At 44.1% G+C, this 22,555-nt stretch overlaps 1 protein-coding gene across 2 annotated transcripts; it reads left to right on the top strand.

Annotated features, from left to right (window-relative positions):
* The first annotated feature begins 28 nt into the window (after positions 1-28).
* cars1 (cysteinyl-tRNA synthetase 1) lies at positions 29-21,887 on the top strand. 2 transcript variants are annotated; one of them, XM_041989597.1, is made up of 22 exons: positions 34-104; positions 3,361-3,588; positions 4,694-4,785; positions 5,424-5,512; positions 5,597-5,693; positions 6,814-6,912; positions 7,187-7,336; positions 7,479-7,619; positions 9,808-9,896; positions 9,975-10,209; positions 10,922-11,050; positions 11,124-11,253; positions 11,324-11,427; positions 11,509-11,606; positions 13,339-13,528; positions 17,294-17,362; positions 18,640-18,721; positions 18,803-18,883; positions 19,050-19,117; positions 19,239-19,298; positions 19,375-19,458; positions 21,311-21,887. In XM_041989597.1, the coding sequence occupies exons 1-22, from the start codon at positions 83-85 to the stop codon at positions 21,431-21,433; spliced, it is 2,460 nt and encodes an 819-aa protein (XP_041845531.1). In that variant the 5' UTR covers positions 34-82; the 3' UTR covers positions 21,434-21,887. The 2 variants fall into 2 exon arrangements, with proteins under 2 accessions (XP_041845540.1, XP_041845531.1); XM_041989606.1 differs by lacking the exon at positions 3,361-3,588 and having other exon boundaries at positions 29-104.
* The last annotated feature ends 668 nt before the right edge of the window (positions 21,888-22,555 follow it).

Genomic DNA, 22,555 nt, shown 5'->3' with positions numbered 1-22,555 from the left:
TTCCTACCGTTGGTATATAGTGCGCATGTTCTTCCGGACACGTTATTGTTGCATCAGCATCCAACCAGTAAGCACTGTGGCTATGTCGAGCTCAGGAGATCCAGGTAGTGTTTACTAATTTGTCTTTCTCATTTTACAGCTTGCTTTGTTATAATCTAATAGGAAGTTATGACATTTTGTTTAAATGCTAGACGAACTGTCACAGTGATTAAACTAAAGTTAGCAGTGTTAGCTGAAACTGATTTAAAGCTGAGCTACAGTGAGCAATAACGTGAAGCTGAACTCCCTTTTTAAAAAAATCCAATTTAAGCGTTTAACACAAGAAGCAGCTTACAGCAAAGACACACAGATAGCCTAATAAAAGATTATCTGAGCGTAAAAGACTCTTTTAACTTAGGCATATTTAAAATTAACCGAACTGCAAAGAAATTGGAGTGTAAATGTTTAAAGCTCGAGCTGATCAGTTCGAGTTGGTGCGTTAAGCAGCTAAACTAAACCTTAGTTTATGTTTCTTTCAAAAGAGTAAAACATAAGGCATTTAGATAAAATCATATTTATGTCGGTTTATATGATTTTGCCGGAACTGCTGCACATCACTGTTATAACGGTTCTCCTCGCAGCTGTGACTTAATTCAGCGAGATCACAGATTATTTGCAAATTTTCAGATTATTGATACACACATTTTTGACGACGTTAAACTATCATAAAATAAAGTTAATTTGCATTCATTAGTTCACTGTTTATTATCTCTGCTATCATCCAGTATTTTCCTAATTTGAAGTTACTTGAAAGATGATTTTTAGATCTTATTCTTTTTGTTAAACCCGTTTTTCTCCTTTTGAATAGTTACAGGGAAATCCTAACATTTATTATTATATATTTGTTTTTAGAGTTTTTTTTTATAAAGTTGCCATAAATTTGTGAATTTCTATCATTTGCACGGATGACTATAGAAGATCAAATGGCAGGAGATTTTATTATGTGCTTTCATGTGTGTATGAATAAATTGAAGTACTTATTAGACAAAGATGATATAAAGCATCTTATGATAATATAAAAAGGTATAAAATACCTGGTCTGTAAGTCCTAATGGTGCATTTGCTGGTTCATTTGGCGTGTAGGGCGTAGTTATAATTTTAGCATCACTTTGTTTTCCACTTATCTCCATTTATGGTCATAACTTATTGTTTGTGTGGTTTTTTTTTGTTTTTTTTTTTGTTTTGTTTTGTTTTTTTGCTTTCATTTTCACAATTGGTCATGCATGGGTGGGGCCGGTCCTCAGTTTCTGTTTGACTCTTCATCATGTTGAAAGTACCATCAGTTCATTTCACTTTCATTCTTAGCAGTGGGCATGATGTCCAAGGAGTGTGTGTGCGTCATGTTTGCTTTGTGTGCATGAATAAAATACCATCAGTTGTGGGCTTGAGTTTATGTACAAAGGTCTGTGTGCATTTTGCATCAGTCAAGTCGAGAGTGTACTTGATGTTGGTGTGATGCATCGAGTGTTCACTCTGCAGGTTCCACTCGTCCACACATCAGGATTCCTCTTGTTAATGTTGGTCGTCTAAAAGAAAACCATCAGCTTCACTAACTCGTCCTTATTGTTTAATCTGCTCATAGCATGGAAAAAGCATCACATGAAGTGAAAGATTTCAGCTTTGTTGACTAGTTTTGGAGATGGACTTTTGGAAAGGATAGAAGTGCCACAAAACAGAATAAATCATTTAAAAGACAACAAACAAATTAGAGCATTTATGGCAGGTAGCCCAACAGGTGCAGCATTACAGAAAACACCTGACTGCAGTTCAACAGAATACTGTACACAACTGACTGGACAAAATATGTAAATAAAATAGTTTATTATTCCTTTTGCTTGATTTGTTTTTCTATTATTAAATTTATTGTAAATTTTCTTTTTTTTGTTAGTAGTTTCTTATTCTTCTGTGTGGTGCTCCTTTCTTCATCTGATAAGACGTGGTGCTGGGTGGAGCTGCATGGAGCTGCGTGGTTCTGCGTGGTTTTGCTTGGTGTTGTGTGGTGCTGCGTGGTTCTGCGTGGTTCTGCGTGGTGCTGCATGGTGCTGCGTGGTTCTGTGTGGTTCTGCGTGGTTCTGCGTGGTTCTGCATGGTGCTGCGTGGTTCTGTGTGGTTCTGCGTGGTTCTGTGTGGTGCTGCATGGTTCTGCGTGGAGCTGTGTGGTTCTGCGTGGAGCTGCGTGGTTCTGCTTGGTGCTGCCTGGTTCTGCGTGGTTCTGCGTGGTTCTGCGTGGAGCTGCGTGGTTCTGCTTGGTGCTGTCTGGTTCTGCGTGGTGCTGCGTGGTTCTGTGTGGTGCTGCGTGGTTCTGCGTGGTTCTGCGTGGAGCTGCGTGGTGCTGCCTGGTTCTGCCTGGTTCTGCGTGGTGCTGCGTGGTTCTGCGTGGTGCTGCGTGGTTCTGCGTGGTGCTGCGTGGTTCTGCTTGGTGCTGTCTGGTTCTGCGTGGAGCTGCGTGGTTCTGTGTGGTGCTGCGTGGTTCTGCTTGGTGCTGCGTGGTTCTGTGTGGTGCTGCATGGTTCTGCGTGGTGCTGTGTGGTTCTGCGTGGTTCTGCGTGGAGCTGCGTGGTTCTACTTGGTGCTGTCTGGTTCTGCGTGGAGCTGCGTGGTTCTGTGTGGTGCTGCATGGTTCTGCGTGGAGCTGCGTGGTTCTGCTTGGTGCTGTCTGGTTCTGCGTGGAGCTGCGTGGTTCTGTGTGGTGCTGCGTGGTTCTGCTTGGTGCTGCCTGGTTCTGTGTGGTGCTGCGTGGTTCTGCGTGGTGCTGCGTGGTTCTGCGTGGTTCTGCGTGGAGCTGCGTGGTTCTGCTTGGTGCTGTCTGGTTCTGCGTGGAGCTGCGTGGTTCTGCGTGGAGCTGCGTGGTTCTGTGTGGTGCTGCGTGGTTCTGCTTGGTGCTGCATGGAGCTGCGTGGTTCTGTGTGGTGCTGCGTGGTTCTGCTTGGTGCTGCATGGAGCTGCGTGGTTCTGTGTGGTGCTGCGTGGTTCTGCTTGGTGCTGCATGGAGCTGCGTGGTTCTGCTTGGTGCTGCATGGAGCTGCGTGGTTCTGTGTGGTGCTGCGTGGTTCTGCTTGGTGCTGCATGGAGCTGCGTGGTTCTGCTTGGTGCTGCATGGAGCTGCGTGGTTCTGTGTGGTGCTGCGTGGTTCTGCTTGGTGCTGCATGGAGCTGCGTGGTTCTGTGTGGTGCTGCATGGTTCTGCGTGGAGCTGCGTGGTTCTGCGTGGTAGCCAGTGATCGTGTCTGCAGAGCAAACCTGCCGTGCTCTTCTTGTTTTCTCACCCTGATGCTGCTTGCTCGGTAACTCTTTGCGAACATTTGCCCTCTTGTTTCTGCAGCCTTTGAGTTTGGCTTCTTGCTGCAGATAAATGAGGAGGCTGCGCTGACAGCTGCCCTGAATGACTACCTTACCTCACGCAGCTACCTGGCGGGGTTCGGCCCCTCCCAGGCCGACCTGAAAGCCTTTAAGCTCCTCCACAGGCCCCCCGATCCACAACATGTCCACGCGCTGCGCTGGTACAGACACATAGGCGCCCTGCAGCAGGACCTCAGCACACAGAGCAGCAGTGAGTAGACGGCTGAGGGCTGGAGGAGGTTAGGTGTGATTTGAGCATGATTGGTCCGGATGTGGAGGTCTTTAAAACGCAGCTGTATCTGTGCAGGCATGAAGCCATTCCAGAGCTCCACGCTGGTCACGGTGGCGTTCTGTGTGTGAAGCGTGCCGGGGAGGGTCCGTTAATCGCTGTTTAAACTGAGTGATGGCGGCTGGAAAAAACCGCACCCAGGTTTGGGTTTTAGCAAACGTGAAAGTCGCCTGGAGAAAACCTGCCGTTTCAGAAGCAGCCACGGTGTAGTCGGGCTTCTGATGGTTGATTTTTGCCCACATGTGTTTCATGAACATGTGCAGCTGCAGTTCCAACATCCTGACAAACCATAAAGCCAAACCGTTACTGGGAATGACGGCAGATGGTTGAATGATATAACATTCCTAAATTCATTTATTTAGGAATTTCTTATTTTTATTCAGTTATAGGGGAGATGCAAAAAAATGACCAAATTTATGGTAGAATAAGAAAACCAGAAGCACTCAGAGCGCAGACCTCCACCGAGCCATTGTCATTTTCTTTTTCTTTTTTTTTTTTTTTTTTTTTTGATTGTGGGCGTTATATTACCCCAAACTCCTTTAGTAAAGAATCCAGTTTTCCTGGATCCAGGCGGTGATCCAGATCACCCCCAAAATGTAACCACTTGTTTCCATTTCTGATGTTTCCTAAAAATTTACTCAAAATCCGTCCTCAAGTTTTTGAGTTATGCTGCTGACGGACGGACGGACAGACGCCCTGAATTCCTGACGTCCGCCATGACGGCGGTCAGGAAGCAGAATGTTTGAGTTTAATTTTTTATTTTATTTTGTTTTATTTCATATTTTATTTTGTTTTATTTAGTTTATTTTGTGTATTTAATGTCATTTAATTTTATTTAATCTTATTTTAATTTTTTTATATATTTAATTTTTCAAATATTCATTTTATTTATTTCATTATATTTATTTATTTATTGGGTTAGATTAAGGGCTGTTGATACTGGCTTGTACAAGTAGTAAAAGGTTGGTGGTAAAACTTAGATGCTCTGGTCTGAATGAAGTAAAGTTTTTCCCTGTTCTCATTCCAGTGAGGGAGAAGCGGGTCCAGCCTCCGTGGTCTCCTCCAGCAGGGACCAACGTTCCCCAGCTGCGACTCTACAACAGCCTGACCAGAGCAAAGGTACATGAAAGCCCCCAGTTTGCCATAATCTAACTCTAAAATATAAACTGGGTATAAAACATGCAGCAGGTGTGGTTGGCAGGATCAGTGATGTAGACGTGGATGCATGTCGATGAAATGCAAACAAACCAAACATCAGAGGCTCATTGATAACCGGGTCTTTAATAACCCGGATGTGCTGGGTACAAGCTCTCCGGTGAGAAGGAAGCACCCATGCAGGCTGCGGCACACTAACCTGACAAGGCAAATACCAGCAGGCAGAGCGAGGGCCGCCCCTGAAGTGGTTTTACGGGGTGCTGTGTCTCAGTTGACATGTGCAGAGTCCATGATCATTTAGTTTGAGCGGTTATTAGTGTCGGACAGCCTCGTGCAGCCGGTTGTTTCTGCAGAAGATGACTGAAGCGTTTTCTGCAGACATGAAGGAGAAGGTCTGAAAACTCACAGTAGTGGCTTCTTCTCACCCTATTCTGGTATAAAAAGCTCATTTAATATTTTATATTCATCAGAGACGTTTAAAATTTACTTTTTGTACGACTGTCTCTAGAAAAGATGGTGTGGGTGGTGTAAAAATGGTGTGTGTGACTCAGATCTCGTCATTCTTTTGTTTTTCCATAACTTTTGTGATCTTGGTGTTTCAGGAGCCGTTTGTACCCCAGAAGGGGAATAAAGTGACGTGGTACTGCTGTGGGCCGACGGTGTATGACGCCTCACACATGGGACATGCTCGGTAAACAGATCACAGCCAGACAAATAAATCGGTGGTGATTCCTCCCTAGTATGTGGATTATAATATATTCTAATCTGTGTCCAGGTCCTACATATCTTTTGACATCCTGCGAAGGATTCTGAAGGATTACTTCAAGTATGACGTCCTCTACTGCATGAACATCACGGACATAGATGACAAGGTTAGTGGGGTTTAGATGTGTACATCTTGAGCATTGCTGGCTGTTCTGCAGGGCTGGAAAAGTCTTCCTTAGAAAGGGTCCAGAATTATTTGACTTTGAAATGTGCAGCCTGAGATAAAACTGCAAGTCAGAGTGAAAAACGAAGCCGACCGAAGCCAAAGATAAACTAAGCTAGAGCTGATAAATGGATCATAAATGTCTTTATCTCTGTTTTCCTTTCTTTAAGGGAGTCTTATTAACTGATTCGTTCAGTGGAGGACGAGGCAGAACTTTGATTGCATTGAAAGTCTCTCCTGCACAGTGAAAACAGCTAAAATATTGCTTATCAACTTCCTTAATTCCTGGTGTGATAAATGGAAGCAGGTGATGGAAACCTTCCTCAGAGGTTTTCTCCATATTGACATGACAGCATCACACAGTTGCTGCAGGTTTGTCGGCTGCATCCATGATGAGAATCTCCCGTTCCACCACATCCCAAAGCTGCTCTACTGGACTGAGATCTGGTGGCTGTGGAGGCCGTTGGAGTCCAGTGAACTCATCGTCATGTTCTAGAAAGCAGGTGGAGATGATCTGAGCTTTGTGACATGGTGCATTATCCTGCTGGAAGTAGCATCAGAAGATGCTCCACTGTGGTCATAAAGGGATGGACATGGTCAGCAACAATACTCAGGCTGCACCCAGCCTGCACATTCTCCTCTGACCTCTTCAGACCGTTCTCTGGAAACCCTGGAGATGGTTGTGGGTGAAAATCCCAGTAATCACTCAGACCAGCAACCATGTCACGTTCAAAGTCTCTTAAATCTTCTTTCTTCCTCATTCTGATGCTCAGTTTGAACTTCAGCACGTCATCTTCACCACATCAACGTGACTACATGCTGCCGTGTGATTGGCTGGTTGGATATTTGTGTTGCTAACAGGAAGCTGGATGGGTAGATCTGAACAAGTGGATGGTGACTGTATAATTAGTTCTGGAGTTATATTTGTGTACGATTCCTGAATCTTCCAATAGAAATCATCAAGAACAGGGAGATGTCAGCAGCTAAAGTTGCACTAGTGTTGTTTCCAGCATCACGGCTGCTTTTTTTTATCCTTTTTTTTTATTTCCTTTTTTCTCTTTCAGATTATTAAAAGGGCCCGGCAGAACTACCTTCTGGACCAGTACAAAGAGAAGCAGCCGCAAGCTGCCCAGATACTGCAGGATGTCCTGAGTGCCCGAGGGGTGAGACACTACACATGTCCCTCTGCAGTGTGTCAGTCTGGATTAGGACTATTTTTCCTGACAGCTCAAATTAAACAGACCTTTTTCCAAATATTCTTCATACTGTTATTATCAGTCCTGGTTTTTATTACATTTCGCTTCACAGCATAAAATGGTATTTCAACTTGTTTGCTGCAGCCAGAGGTCATCATGAGCCTGATAGACGATTAAGTTCAGTTCGGCTGAGGCTGTTTTTACGAGTTTCCGTCTCACCTGTTTGTCCTGCCGTCTTCAGCCCTTTCAGGAGTATTTGGCTTCCACCACTGACCCGGATAAGAAGCAGATGCTGGAGCGGCTGGACGATGCCGTCTCCGCCGCTCTGCAGCCCCTGCAGGCAGCAATGGAGAGCAAAGCAGCGGACCAGGTCCTGCAGCCTCTCGCACAGGTGAGACTCCTATTTAGATTTTATAAAATGATCTGACTGAACATGTGTGATGGAAGGAGGAGATTCATATTCCCCGTTTGTTTTAAAATGAATAAATGCTGCATTTTAACTAAGTGTTTCTTTTATTTTCTCTTTTTTAAAGACGTTGTTGGACAGTTCCAAGGATTTGCTCGCCGACTGGTTGGACAAACAGTTTGGAAGTCAAGTTACAGAGAATTCCATCTTCTCCATCCTCCCTAAATACTGGGAGGGAGAGTACCACAAAGACATGGAAGCCCTGAACGTAAGCCGCCTGTTTGAGTCGCACCCGCCTGGTAATTCACCTTCTAGCAAATGTCAAACGTTTCTGTCCACTTCAAGAAAACCAACAACACAATTAAACCGCGTGGTCAGGAGGTGGCGCTTCTATACTTGATCTCTTATCCAGAACGTAACCTGTCCGGAGCAGGTTAGCCGCTCAGCGTACGTTACCATGGTGATTTACCCGGTAAGAAGTTAACTAGCGTTATAGGACAGAAATCCCCAGGTTAACCTCGAAGTCACCTCCGAAAGAGAAAATCCAGCTTCCTAGTACAGGCCTCAAGTCTTCTTCTGCCGAGGATCATAATAAGAAAAAACAAATTCTTTAATTTATAAAGCACTTTACATTGTAGGACCCTCTCAAAGTGCTGCAAGCAATCACCAAAAAAAGATGTTATAAAACATAAAATCACACCAAAACACAGCCAATAAAAGCAATTAAAGAATTCTCCGGTTTAATCAGCATGATTCACCATATTTTTGTCATTTTCTCAGAAAGTTCGTCCAGAAATTTAGTTTCTGATGTGACCAGGGTCTCCTCTGCCTTCTCTGCATCGCCTCTTGTTCATGTAATTAGACGCTTCCCGCACAAGATGGCGCTCCCGTTCCAACATGAAATCTAAAACAGCCTCGTCTTCTGGTTTCTGTTCTCCCTCCCCCAGTCGGCATCAGGAGCATCACTGAGTGTCTGAGTTATGAACCTGCTCCCGGATTTTAGTCACAGATCTGGAAGCACGATACGAAGTAGAACGTCCAAAGTCCAGACCTGCTCTGCACAGAGAACATTATGTTTAAAATCCCCTTCATCTACCAGCAATTTAAGCGGCTCTGATCATCAGCTTAAACGGACTTATTAGCATTTTCTCTGCATGTAGATGCTTTCTCACAGCTGTGAACCGAATCCACCAAAAACCACTTTATCCTCCTTATTTCTGAAGATTCTATGGGTTTTATTAGTACTCGTATCAGCAAGTACTCAAATGCATGTACTTGGAAAAATGTGTCGCCCACACTAAAAATGTAACTGTCTGCAAAGGTGGATCAGTATAAACCACGACAGAATTATTGTTGCAGTCCTGACTGCACACAGTGTCAAGATCAACCTTAGATAAATTATATAGATTTATAGATAATGAGGAGGGGGGGCTCATGTCCAATGAGGAGGGGGAGCTCATGTCCAATGAGGAGGGGGAGCTCATGTCCAATGAGGAGGGGGAGCTCATGTCCAATGAGGAGGGGGAGCTCATGTCTAATGTGAAGGGGGGGCTCATGTCCAATGAGGAGGGGGAGCTCATGTCTGATGCGGAGGGGGGGCTCATGTCCAATGAGGAGGGGGGGCTCATGTCTAATGTGAAGGGGGGCTCATGTCTGATGTGAAGGGAGGCTCATGTCTGATGAGGAGGGAGGCTCATGTCTGATGAGGAGGGGGGGCTCATGTCTAATGAGGAGGGGAGCTCATGTCTAATGTGAAGGGGGGCTCATGTCTGATGTGAAGGGGGGCTCATGTCTGATGAGGAGGGGAGCTCATGTCTAATGTGAAGGGGGGCTCATGTCTGATGTGAAGGGAGGCTCATGTCTGATGAGGAGGGGGGGCTCATGTCTGATGAGGAGGGGAGCTCATGTCTAATGTGAAGGGGGGCTCATGTCTGATGTGAAGGGAGGCTCATGTCTGATGAGGAGGGGGGGCTCATGTCTAATGAGGAGGGGAGCTCATGTCTAATGTGAAGGGGGGCTCATGTCTGATGTGAAGGGGGGCTCATGTCTGATGTGAAGGGGGGCTCATGTCTGATGAGGAGGGGGGGCTCATGTCTAATGGGAAGGGGGGCTCATGTCTGATGAGGAGGGGAGCTCATGTCTAATGTGAAGGGGGGCTCATGTCTGATGAGGAGGGGGGGCTCATGTCTAATGTGAAGGGGAGCTCATGTCTAATGTGAAGGGGGGCTCATGTCTGATGAGGAGGGGGGGCTCATGTCTAATGAGGAGGGGGAGCTCATTCCACCAGGGCTGTCATTGTTTTTGGATTGTTTGTGTGTGTTTGTGTGGCATTGGGTGAGTCTTGTGTCTGGAGAAATGCACCATGTCAGGGTTTTATACAGAATCTGTCATTAACATATTTCTAACGGCTTGTGGTGAATGAAAGCTCAGATATAAACTCTGTTTCTCTGCTTCAGGTTCTTCCTCCAGACGTCCTCACTCGCGTCAGCGAATATGTGCCCGAGATCGTGGAGTTTGTGAAGAAGATCGTCTCCAACGGTTACGGGTGAGGAAGAAACCAACGCAGCAGATGAACAGCTGCATCTGTTCTGGTTTTAACCACCTGCTTCTCTGACGTCCGCAGATACGAGTCGAACGGTTCGGTTTACTTCGACACCTCCAAGTTCGACGCCAGTCCCCAGCACTCATACGCCAAACTGGTCCCAGAAGCTGTCGGAGATCAGAAAGCTCTGCAGGAGGGGGAAGGTGACCTGAGCATCTCTGCAGAAAGACTGAGTGAGAAAAAGTCCCAGAATGACTTTGCTCTGTGGAAAGCTTCCAAACCCGGAGAGCCGTCGTGGGACTCCCCGTGGGGGAAGGTTAGCGTTTGCTCTGCGTGGAATTTGCTTCCAGCCATGTCTACAGTCGGGTCATAACCGGTGTTTTTATCAGATAAAGGGATGAAGGAATTTATTTCTGGTTGCTGGGTGAAGATCTGGTGGTTTATTTACCAGGATGGCTTCCAGTTTGTCCAGTTTGACCAACAGGGTTCATATAAAGATCAACTGACAAACATCAGGATGTTTAAATTAGTCTTTAAGTAAAAATGTTAAATATTGAGTTTTTTTTCATGGTTAAATAAAATTAATTTAAAAAATGAAAGAATATTTTATTCATGCCAGAAGCAAATATTATTACTTTTAGATAATTAGAATTTCATTTATACACAAATACTTCACCAAAAACACAATGAAAAGACTAAATAGAAATAGTTTTCATTCAACTGAAAGGAAATGAAAATATAAATAAAAATATAATAATAAATAAACAAAAGGAAAGTGTAAGAAATAAACGATATGCAAAGAGAGAGGACTGAATGGCTGAAAAATAAAATATTAGATGACAGAGATACATGAATAAATGAAGAGAAAGATGAATAGATTGAAAATATACGCGGTTGGTTGGATGAGTATATGCAGATGGATGAATGAATAGATAAATTGGGGTTTTAGTTTTTAAGCCTAGTAACTAAACTTCAAATGTGACTGCCGTGTTCAGTGTGAATGTATTTTGGTCTGTTTCTTGGGTCAGGGTCGGCCCGGGTGGCACATCGAATGTTCGGCTATGGCCGGGTCCATCTTGGGGGAGTCGATGGATATCCACGGCGGAGGGTTCGATCTCCGATTCCCTCACCATGACAACGAGTTGGCTCAGTCTGAGGTCAGATTCCTTCACCTTTACTCAGTTTCCAGTGGAGACACCTCCTCTGACCACAGCCGGTCTCCTTCCACAGGCTTTCTTTGAGAACGACTACTGGGTCCGTTACTTCCTGCACACCGGTCACCTGACCATCGCAGGCTGCAAGATGTCAAAATCCCTCAAAAATTTTATCACCATTAAGGAGGCGTTGGCAAAGAACACAGGTGAGTCGTCAGTGAAGCAGACAGCTGATGCTTCTACCTGAAAAACTCTGACATGTTGGTCTTCCTGCAGCTCGTCAGCTCCGTCTGGCTTTCCTGATGCATTCCTGGAAGGACACCCTCGACTACTCCTCCAACACGATGGAGTCGGCCGTCCAGTACGAGAAATTCCTGAACGTAGGTGACAAGACGAGCGTGGGGGCAGATCCTGAACTCCACCTCAGTTTGTGTTTATTTATTTTTTTTACTGTCCACCAGGAGTTCTTCCTGACCGTGAAGGACATCCTGCGCGCTCCCACCGATATCACCGGCCGCTTTGAGAAGTGGGAGGCCGAAGAGGTGGCGCTGAACAACAGGTGAGGCGGGGAAACGGGGAGTCTGCTCGCAGACTGGGTTTCAGCTGGGTGGCTGTTTTTAGAGTTTAGTCAAATATTACTGCGTACCTGGTTCTGCGTACCTGGTTCTGTATACCTGTTTCTCAGTCTTCAACTTTGTACCCAGTGTTTTGAAGTTTGAAGAATGATTTCAGCCAAGTACCCCTTTAAACCAGAGATGTCATTTACGTTTAGCTCGGGTTCCACATTCAGCACAGTCCGATCTCCAGGGGACCGGACTCCTGGAGAAGCCGTCCTAGTCGATAAGACCAGTTTGGGGTTGGGCGATATGGCCTTTAACTGATATCACAATACTTTTTTGCCTTATCCCGATACACGATGTACATCCCGATGTTTTGAAATCTCTTCTGAAACACTGTTGAGGATGAATGAATGAATGAATTTAACATTATCACAATAAAAAGACAAAAACCAGCAGGATTTAGGTAATCTCTGCTAAATTTATCTCTCAACTTTCAACAAACTTTTTATTTTGAATCGGGGACCTGAACTCAAACATTTAATAAACCGGTGGTTCCCTGAACATTATATACTCCCACGGCCCTATAAGGTTACGTTTATTTTTTTTTCTAGAATTACTCAACTAATCACTGATATATTTCTTCAGTTATTTTATATTAAAATATTATTTTATTTTTATTACATCAGCAGTAATCCAGGGTCTCCTTTCCTTCAGAACAGGTTTATATTTTTCCTTTTATTATAAAAACTAAACAGCCAGGTTTATTTATCTTTTTCTCATGTTGACATGTAATTACATCATGTCATGTCTGTACACACAGGTGAGCTACCTGGTCAACCGCCCGTAAATCAAACAAAAACGTCTGGTTTAACAAGAGGAGCAGGTGGAGGAGCAGGTGGAGGAGTTTCCGTCTCCGGTGTATTAAGAACTTCATGTCCACACGCACAGCTGAACAGTCTCCTCGTCACCGTCGTCAATTCTGAGATGACGTCCTGGTTAAATGGACGTCTTGCATTTAGCTTCCGTCTCTTAGCGATCGTAAGCTAGCTAGCTAGCTGCATTCTCCTTCATGCTTCGTTCCTGTCTCCCCTGAAACAGCGCGCATGGGAGTGGGAGAGCTTTCTGGATGGGAGAGGGCGAAATGTCACCTAAGCTAAACTACGAAGAAAATCACATGTAGACACGTCAAACGCTGTCGTGTCATTTTGTGCTCGATGTTCACCATAAAGACATTTAATATGTCGTATGTAAAACTTCTTGGGATACCTCGAGTATATCCGGTACATCGACCAGCACTAGACCAGTTAACTCTTTACCACCTTCCCAAACACACACTCTCCGACCGCCTCTGCCTGCTGTTGGGAGCCTGCTCATCTGTGTGCATCGAGGTTTAGGAGAATCGTAAACATGTGACCATGTAAAATGACAAGCTGTAGCTTAAATGAGATGAAAAACTGTTTCCTTTTTAAACATGGGCATCAAAATCCAAGAACTGGAGTAATCAGATTACTGTGATAATCTGATTTTAGGAATCTATGTGCAGTGCTAAAGTGTGATATTTAAAATACTCGGGTCTACAAAGTGATGTAGCTTCCGTACATCATAGCTGAGGTGAGCCGGGCAGATGAAGATTGTTTCCATAAAGCTGCAGCTTGTAGACGTCACTGTGTGAAGAAAACGATTCAGCCTTTCCTGCTGTCTCACCTCCAACACCGACTTTTTGTTGTCCAGTTTCTACGACAGGAAGTCGGCCGTCCACGAGGCTCTGTGTGACAACATGGACACGCGCACCGCCGTGGAGGAGATGAGGGTGCTGGTCGGCCACAGCAACAGTTACATCGCCAGCAGGAAGAGCGCCAAGCTGAGGCCCAACCGCATGCTGGTGGAAAGCATCGCCGCCTACCTCACCAGCATGCTGAAGGTCAGTCACATCGCCTCGAATGCTTCGGTCGTTGGATTTTACTTTCAGAGTTGAGTGTTAAAAACAAACTTAACTTTTATTTTTCTTTTAAAAAAAAAAACCGCTGAAAATGAAATAAAGTATTTTTCCTTTTAACTGTTGAAATGGAATTAACAAAAAAAATTGTTTTATAGTTTGCCAAACGACACATAAAATCACTAAAAAAAAAAAAACATTTATTCGTATTTTCAGACAGGAATTGGTATTTTATGTTCATGCTTCTCATGAACTAGTTCATTTCATTTCAGTTGTTTTAAATTAGAACTGAGAATAAAAGACTGAACGTGAGAAACCTCTGTGTAGACCGGCGAGCTGTCCAGGGTGTACCTGCCTCTCAACTCCTAATTGCTGGGATAGGCTCCAGTCTAACCCGACCCTGAATTGGATTAAGCTGTATGGAAAATGGATGGGTGGACTTGAGAAACCTGCAACGATTCAGCTGACCTGTTGCAGGGAAATCCGGCTCCTGAAGGCTGCAGGCCATTTGATCTGGGTCGTTGAGGCTGTTGGGACGAGGTCTTGCCCTTTCCCTCTCAAACTGGACAGATGCTTATGTTGAGTCGATGAGGCTGACGTTATGCAGGCAGACATAACTTATAGAAATGTCGGCTTTTTACTGTCGGAAGCTTCTGCAGACAGAATGTAATATTCCTGGGAATGACCATAAGCACATGCAGCATGTGATGTGCAGCTTCTCTTCTTTCTCCTCCACTTGCCATTTCAGAGCAGGACTGTACCGATGTTGCTGAGGAGCGTTGCCGGTTTGTAATGCTGAAGTGAGCAATGCATGGTGGGAAATGTAGTGTAAAGTAGGTGAAGATGTAGGCAGAGATATGCAGGACCTCACATAATCTGAACAGTTCACGTTCTTTATTTACAGTTACTTTGTGGTGTTGTGCATGAATGTGTTCTTATGAGGTCAACAAGTCCAGAATTCTTTATTTACCAGGTTAAAATAATTCAGAGTAATCTGCGTTAGTTCTGTAATTCTATTCTATGTCTGATACCACTTGTTGGTACGACCAGACTCCGCCTGTTGTGGTCCTTCTGTAACGGCTGGGGGGTCTGGCTGTCTGGACCAAACAGCAAGCGCTGCAAGAACAGAGGTCTAGTAAAAACCAGGTTGATTGAATATATAGTTTTTGGGAGCCGGAGGGACGATCCAGCTACACAAGAATCTCTGGGAGGAGAGGCAGATGATTAATGGGAGTTCCAGTGGGAAACAAATCCAAATAGCGACTGGGTTAGTGTTTTCATAAGTAAAGCACAGAAACAGGCCGGTCTGGGGTCTAGTTGCTCCTGCAGGTCTTTAAAAAGGAGGCCTTGATGAGATGACCAGACTCCGCTACGCTTCCTGGACCCTTCTCCAACCCCTTCTAGACCCAGAAACCAAACCAACACCTCAGCAAGCATAACTGACATCTTCAGCTTCTTTAGTCTTGTTTCAGTTTCTTTAACATTTTCTGAACGTGTGTGTGTGTCCTACACTCAGCTCTGCTGCTGGTTGGCTGTTTGCAGCACACACTTGTTTAAAAGTTGCAAACTGAAAGTCGACGTGAATGGCGTCCTCAGTAAATGCTCCACAGATCCTGGACCTCGTGGTCCGTCCCCGTCTCATAGTCCATTTTTCCAAATGATCAAAACACAGAGCTCCATTGGAGAAGCAGAATTAATATTTTTGAAGGCGAACACCCTATTATACACACTTCAGTTGACTTGTGTTTTCATTGTCACCATTGCGTGAGGAGGCTCCATATGTCCATGCTTAGACAGTGAGATCACTGTTTTGGATTTCCGTCATCAAAACTGGCACACGCGTGTCACGTGAAGGCAGCATGGAAAAATGTAGATTAAAAATATACTGCTCGCTACTGCAGCTTGGTTCTTATGTTTCATTTAAAAGAGCCGTTTAAAAGAATTGATTTGTTCATGAACTTCACATCTCTATTCTTGACGCGAGGCCTGTCATCCACACAAAGTTCTGCACGGATGTCGCTCAAAAGTGGGAGGAGAAGAGATAAAATCCTTTTGTTTGGCAGATTTATAAAACTGAAATCAAAGCATTTTCTCACTTAATATCAGAAAGTTTAAAAGGAAAAACGTCTCGTATTTTGTTTTTGTTTTTTTGCCTTTTTTTTGTTTGTTCGTTTTAAGACTCCCCTCTGAACAGAAAATCCATTGACCAAATTATCCACCGACACTCCCCATTTCCTGTTTCTGTTCTGCCGTCAGAGACCATAGAGGCCACGCCTGCAGGTCCTCTGTGTTGGCGTGTTCTGTAGATCAGACTCCTGTTTTCAGGCTGGAAAACTGAGTTGGACTCTCTGGAGCGGTCCTTAACTGGTTCAGGTCCTGTTTAGAAGGCCGGAGTTATTTAGTTCCGATCGGCAGCTATGAATCTATGCGAGTGGCCATGACTTGTGGAGTCCCCCAGGGGTCAGTCCTTGGACCTCTTCTGTTCAACTTGTATATGCTCCCTTTTGGTCAAATATTACAGAACTATAGAAATAATTATCAAAGTTATGCAGATGATACACAACTTTATGTCTCTGTCACCAGATGACTGCAGTCCAATAGACTTATTGTGTCAGTGTCTGGAGCAAATAAACACCTGGATGAAGGAGAATTTTCTACAATTACATGAAGACAAAACTGAGATTATTCTGTTTGGTAGCAAAGAGAAGAGGGTCAACATTGGTAAACACCTGGAGACTCGGGCTCTTAAAACCACCGACCAAGTTCGTAACCTGGGAGTGTTGATAGACTCAGATCTGACTTTCAGCAGCCACATCAAAGCTTCACTAAGAAGCTTTTTACCAGCTCAGAAACATCAACAGAATTAAAAGTTTAGCCTCCCAGAAAGACCAAGAGAAACTCATCCATGAATCCATCTCCAGTAGGCTGGATTACTGTAATGGTCTTTTAACAGGACTTCCTAAAAAGAGCATTAAACATCTGCAGCTCATCCAGAACGCTGCTGCTAGAGTTTTAACCAGGACTAAGAGATCTGAACACATCACACCAGTTTTGAAATCTTTACACTGGCTTCCAGTCAGTCACAGAATAGATTTTAAAACCCTTCTGCTTGTTTACAAATCCCAGAACAGTTTAGGCCCAGAATACATCTGTGATATGTTCAGAGATTATAAACCTAGCAGAGCTCTTAGATCCAAAGACTCTGGTCAACTAGTCCAGACCAGAGTCCAGACTAAACATGGAGAAGCAGCATTTAGCTGTTATGCTGCAAACAAATGGACCAAACTGCCAGTGGAGATTAAACTTTCCCCAAATGTAGACATTTTTAAATCCAGGTTAAAAACATTTCTTTTCTCATGCGTCTATGCATGAAATCTGCACGGTAACTTTTTAACTTATCTTGCTTTTAATCATTTTAATGTAATTTATTATTTTATTGTGATTATGTGTTGATGCCTTTTACTATTCTAAATATCTGTAATGTCTTTGTTTTAAGTAAAGCACTTTGAATTGTCCTGTACATGAAATGTGCTGTACAAATAAACTGCCTTGTCTATGGAGGCCACACCGGTGGCTCCTCCGTGTTGGCGCATCCTCCGTGGACGCCACTCAGGCACATTTTTCTGAGCAGAAATGTCTGACAGACGTTTGAGCAGAAGCTTCGTTTTGAGTTTTGTTCCTGCACAAATGATTTTTGTTTGGCTGGAAGCTTGTTGCCTCTCACTGATAAAAGGCTTCTCTGACCTTCAGATATTCGGTGCGATTGAAGGATCGGAGCCCATCGGGTTCCCCATGGGAGGACCAAGCCATGGTGTTGATGTAAGTAAGCATGTTTTCTCTAGAAAAGTCAGGAACAGATGTGTAACTACACTTCCTGCTTTTAAGTGCGGGGATGAGCAGGGATGAGGGTAAACTGGTGGTGACATGGACCGTGGTCAGGCCAGCAGGCTTTTAACAGATGGAGAGCGACACAGATCTACTAGGAAACAGTAGCAAGCTGCTGATAACTGGACAGGTTTGACTCTGCTTGTGTCCTCTTCAGACATTTTTATATAGTTTTTCTAAATGCCAGTTTAATTATTTGTATTATTGCATATTTATTACCAAAATAAAAAAAACACACATAACATTAATTATTTTCCGTAGTTAACTGTAAACCGTAGAAGGATGAGCCGTTTGTGGTGATTAAACGTGTCAAAGATTAGCAGCAAAACTAATTTAATATCAGTATTTTTTATTTTAGATACTCCATGTGGGACCTTTGTGGCCAAAAACAGCCCACTGACTTTAAACTCCAACTTTTAATGTCAGTCATTACAGTTTAGAACCTTTTATTTTTATTGTTGGTATTTCATTTGGGGAAAAAGAATATTTTACATTTTTACTGGATTCCACCAAATTCAACTGGTTTCCACTGGTTTCCATTGTAGCCAGATCCAGGACATTTGTGTGGTTTTGCTGGTTAGATAATGGAGCCGTGGGGGCACCAGGGACGCCAAACGAGAAATTATTTCACCCGCACACACAAACTTAGAAAGCTGGCTGCGCCCTCCTTGTTGTCACATACATATGTCTGATTGTGTGTGTTAATTTTATAGATCATGTTTTGTGTTTAGACATTTTTGGCCACAAAGGTAGAAAATCTGGTTTAAAGGGCAACGTGAGAGGTTTATTTTACAGACATCCTCCAAAGAGATGGAAGCAGCTGCAAATCGTTAGGAGGCATAGGAAATGCATAATGTTGCACGCTGAAAATTAGTGATAGGAGCAACATTACAAACTCTTTGCATCTCACTTTTTCTCCTGACATAGCAGGGTCCCAGACGGTCGATTGTCAGGTTTGAGCATGAAAAACTAAACCTGGTCTGAACCAGTAGGTGGCGTTTTTGAGCCGTTTTTCAACCCCCCAAAAAATCATGATTAAAAAAAAAAGTGGTTTCCATAGCAATACAGTGATGTTGTTTCCAGGTCCGAAAACACAATTTAGGATTCACTACCCTGCTTCTGTGTCCATCTTCCTCGTCAGGATTTCCTTCTGTTAAATTAAAAGAGCTGTGGAAGTTTTATTCAGAACCTTGTTCCTCACGTCTCTGCAGCTGGAGAGCACGGTGATGCCGTACCTCACGGTGCTGTCGGACTTCAGGGAGAAAGTCCGGAATATCGCCCGGGAGCAGAAGGGTAAGGAGGAAGAATCACATCCAAGTTAAATCTGAGTTTTTCTTCGGGGTGTAACCGAAGCTTTTTCTCCGGCTCATGCAGTGGTGCAGCTGCTGCAGCTGTGCGACATCATCCGTGACGACACGTTACCGGAGCTGGGCGTCCGACTGGAGGATCATGAAGGTAACACGGAAACATCCGTACAAGAACAAAGTCTGCTGGCGTATTCTCTTCAGAAAAGGACGTCGGCTTTGATAGTTACAGCGGAGTTTTCTGTAAAAAGAGGTTATTTCATTAAATAAAAGAAAGAAGGATGAAAACTAAGCTGAAACTAAGTGGTGTGTTGCAGGTTTGCCCACTGTGGTGAAACTGGTGGACAAGGAGACATTACTGAAGGAGAAAGAAGAGAAGAAGAAGGTAAGAACAACAAGGAGACGGGACTGATAGTGATGCTGATTTTTATTTTATTTATTTAAGGTGGCACAAACACATCCGTCACGTGAACACGAGCGAGGTTCTGAATTTTCCTCATTCACAGGTAGAAGAAGAGAAGAAAAGAAAGAAGGAAGAGGCGGCCCAGAAGAAGCAGGAGCAGGAGGTCAGGCTGACGCCTCGTCTCTCCGACCGTCCACGTTTTTCTCTTATTTCTCACTTCTTTTCCGCCTCGGTTTCAGATGGCTAAACTCGCCAAGATGAAAGTCCCTCCCAGTGAAATGTTCCGCTCGGAAACGGACAAGTATTCCAAATTTGATGAAACGGTAAACGTTTTTTTGTTGTTTTGTTTTGTTTTTGTTTTTATTAAATATTTATTTCAGCTTAGTTTATTCAATTTTATTCAATACATTTCAGTGAAGTCCAGGTTTACTGAAAGACTTTTTTTTTGCCCTCTGATGACTTGAATGAGTGGGAATTTTTTCCCAGTTTCTTGTTGGAAAAATTTAAATTGTATTTCCAAAGTTCTTCTAAATAAATACATGATTCCAAAAAAAATCATCAGACAAGGTAAAACAACCAAAATGATGGCCAAAAGCTGAAGGGAAAACTACCAGAAAGGACAAAAAAGTCCATAATGAGCAGTAAGGATTCATATGATAGAATAGTTTCATTGCCTACTTACTCACTCTCACACACACACAACACACACACGTGCACACAGGCAGGCATGTTTGAAGATACAATAAATACCATGTAGGAAACCGAATTAAAGTGCATAAAAAATGAGGGTGCATCAGTGATAAAATCAAGTCTATGGGTGGGTCAGATGGTGGAGGGGAGCGGCGGTGGGATAGGGCAGCACAAGTGCTCAGCTGGTTCGACTCTGGTGCTTCCAAAGAACCTGTTCAGGTTTCCACAGATGGAGCGAAGTCAGTGCTGCGTCATAACATCATCTAAAACATCTGTCCGTAACATATCTAATGTCACAGTCATTTCCCCTTGTTACGCAGTAGAAAGCCGCTACACTGACGGTTCAGCGGCGTTCCGAGCTTCCACCATGAGCAGGAGGATGGACTCACCTGTGGTGGATCCGGTTGTTTGGTTTGTCCCGTTGCGTCTGCGTCCCAGCTCCTTTTTCTGGGCCCTGAAATCTTTTTCCAGCTCTTAGAATTCCTTAACTAGCTGGTGGACGCCGCGTTCGTAGCAGCAGTATTCATCTCCCTCTGTAGCTGCTCAAAGACTGGCACCCAACAGTAATACCAGGAAAGCCTCGGTCTCCTCCTCAGACCAGTTTAGCTTGTTTTTATTGTCCATTGCTTCGCTGGTTTGAAGATGTTGGTCTTGTTTCAGCGCTCTTATGTCGGCCAGAAAACCCCGCCCCCAGCTGTTAATGCAAGCAACGTGAAGCGGTTCTTCACTTTGGTGCAGCAAAGAGTTGGTGCCTGTTTAGAACCAGACTCAGGAGCCTGTGCTTAGTCAGGCTCTGGCTCCAAACCAGCACGGGGGCCGCTCGGTTGAAAAAGAGGCCGGACAGCTGAGGGCTAGAAGCTGTTCCTCAGCCTTGCTGTGCAGCACCTCGGGCCGTGTAACACCTCCCAGAGGGCAGCAGAGAGAAGACATGATGGAAGAAGGGAGAGGGAGGATTTTCTAAACCGTGTTCAGAGCTGGAGAGCAGCTCGGTCTGCTTCTGTGCAGCTGCCAAACCATGCCAAGAGGAAATATAGAACCGCGGTAGAAGGTTTTCAGGAGTCCAGGCAGAGGTTCTTCTTCAAAATCCTGAGAATGTGCAGTCTCTGGTGGGTCTTCACTACAGCAGCAGTGTTGATGCCCCATTTCAGGTTGTTCTTGATGTGAGATCCCAGGAACTCGAAGCTGGACACCTGCTCCACCTCCTGGTGTGTGATCCTCAGCGGCAGGTGCTCATTCCTGTTGTGTCTGAGGTCCAGGATGAGCTCCTTAGTTTCCTGATGTTCAGGGACGACTTGTTGTCTGCACACCAGCCGTTCAGGCTGCAGACTTCAGGCCTGTACGTGGTCTCATCGTTGTTTGAGATGACCCTGATCACAGTTGTTTGTCAGGGTGCGAGTTTCTATTGATCTCCTTGGAAGTGCTGTAAAATCTTGATGTGATTATCCGGATCATGATTTTTGTTTGTCTTCCTGTTGCTGCATGCAGGGTTTCCCCACTCATGATGCAGAAGGGAAGGAGCTCAGCAAGGGTCAGGCCAAGAAGCTGCGCAAGCTGTACGAGGCCCAGGAGAAGCTGCACGCCGAGTATCTGACCCACAACAGCAACTGAGTGTCCTGCTGTCCAGCCATCCAGAAACACACCCTCACTCTTAAATCAGCAGATGCTGGGTTGTCTTGCCTCCACCTCACCACGTTTTTTTCTTCTTCTTTCTTTTTATTTCTTTGTCGTAAGGTTTCAAAAGCATTAAAAATCATTCTACGTTTTTCCAACATGAAGGAGTAATATGAACGAATCACTAAAAATGGACTTTGTAACGCTGCAGCTTGCATTGGAATAAAGATCCTGCAGGAACTGGGGAGGAAGAAGGAAAAGCCAGCATGCCTCTTAACGCCTCTGCTAACGGCCTCATTCAGTCACATTCAGAACATTTCTCACTTTTGTTTGAAAAGTGATTCCTTTGAGTCAGATTTCCTGCTTTTACTGAATTATCAGGGTGATTATGGCAAATTCCCATGTTTTCCACGATGTCACTTAATAAAATGTTATATTTCTTCTAAAGATGGCATCTAGTTCAGAACATCAGAGCCAGTTTTACCTCAGCCACATCAGAGCTGTTTCATCCACGTTTCGTCCACAGATGGGTCGCCCTGCAGCATCCTCTGAATGTAAGGCAGGAAAACTGTCAGAAACATCAATCAGGAGGATAGAGTGGTTTTTGGTAGGGCTGGGCAATGCTGCAGATTTTAGTATTGATCCGATAACAAGTAAATCCAGGGCAAGTATCGTCAGTACCGATACTTTCTGCTTGAAATTTTACAACCTTTAAAATTTTTTCTTCAGTCATTGATGATGATGATGATCAAAAATCAAACACAGTATAAAGTTTTTGTCAAATAAAATATTTTTTATTTATAAACTGAATGGTATAACTGAACATTTTAAATTTAAGCTTTTTTGTTTGTAAGCAATAGAAAATAACGTCAATAAAGTAAAAAAATATAAATTAAGTTTTTTCTTTTATCACCGTTGTCTAAGAAAAATAAAGTAAGATTAGCTCAACAAAAGCAGAACGTAGTGTTGCTTTACTCTCATTCACATTCATCGAAGCGCCCTGCAATAAAAATATCGATCTCATCACCCCAGTATCGAACGATACTGATACTAGACTTGGTATCGATACTCCAGATACGCCCCAGTAATAGTAATAACCCTAATAGGAGAACATTAACG

The sequence above is a fragment of the Melanotaenia boesemani genome, chromosome 1 (genome assembly GCF_017639745.1).
Source record: "Melanotaenia boesemani isolate fMelBoe1 chromosome 1, fMelBoe1.pri, whole genome shotgun sequence".
NCBI lineage: Eukaryota > Metazoa > Chordata > Actinopteri > Atheriniformes > Melanotaeniidae > Melanotaenia > Melanotaenia boesemani.
Note: the sequence above shows the minus strand (reverse complement) of the source record. Positions and strands in the feature narration are given on the sequence as shown.

What these genes read in the sequence shown, in the direction of transcription:
- cars1 (XM_041989597.1), top strand. Translation starts at nt 83, where the DNA reads ATGTCGAGCTCAGGAGATCCAG. An exon ending in TCACGGACATAGATGACAAG is followed by an intron (nt 5,694 to 6,813) that starts GTTAGTGGGGTT and finishes TTTCTCTTTCAG; the next exon opens with ATTATTAAAAGGGCCCGGCA. An exon ending in ATGTCCTGAGTGCCCGAGGG is followed by an intron (nt 6,913 to 7,186) that starts GTGAGACACTAC and finishes TGCCGTCTTCAG; the next exon opens with CCCTTTCAGGAGTATTTGGC.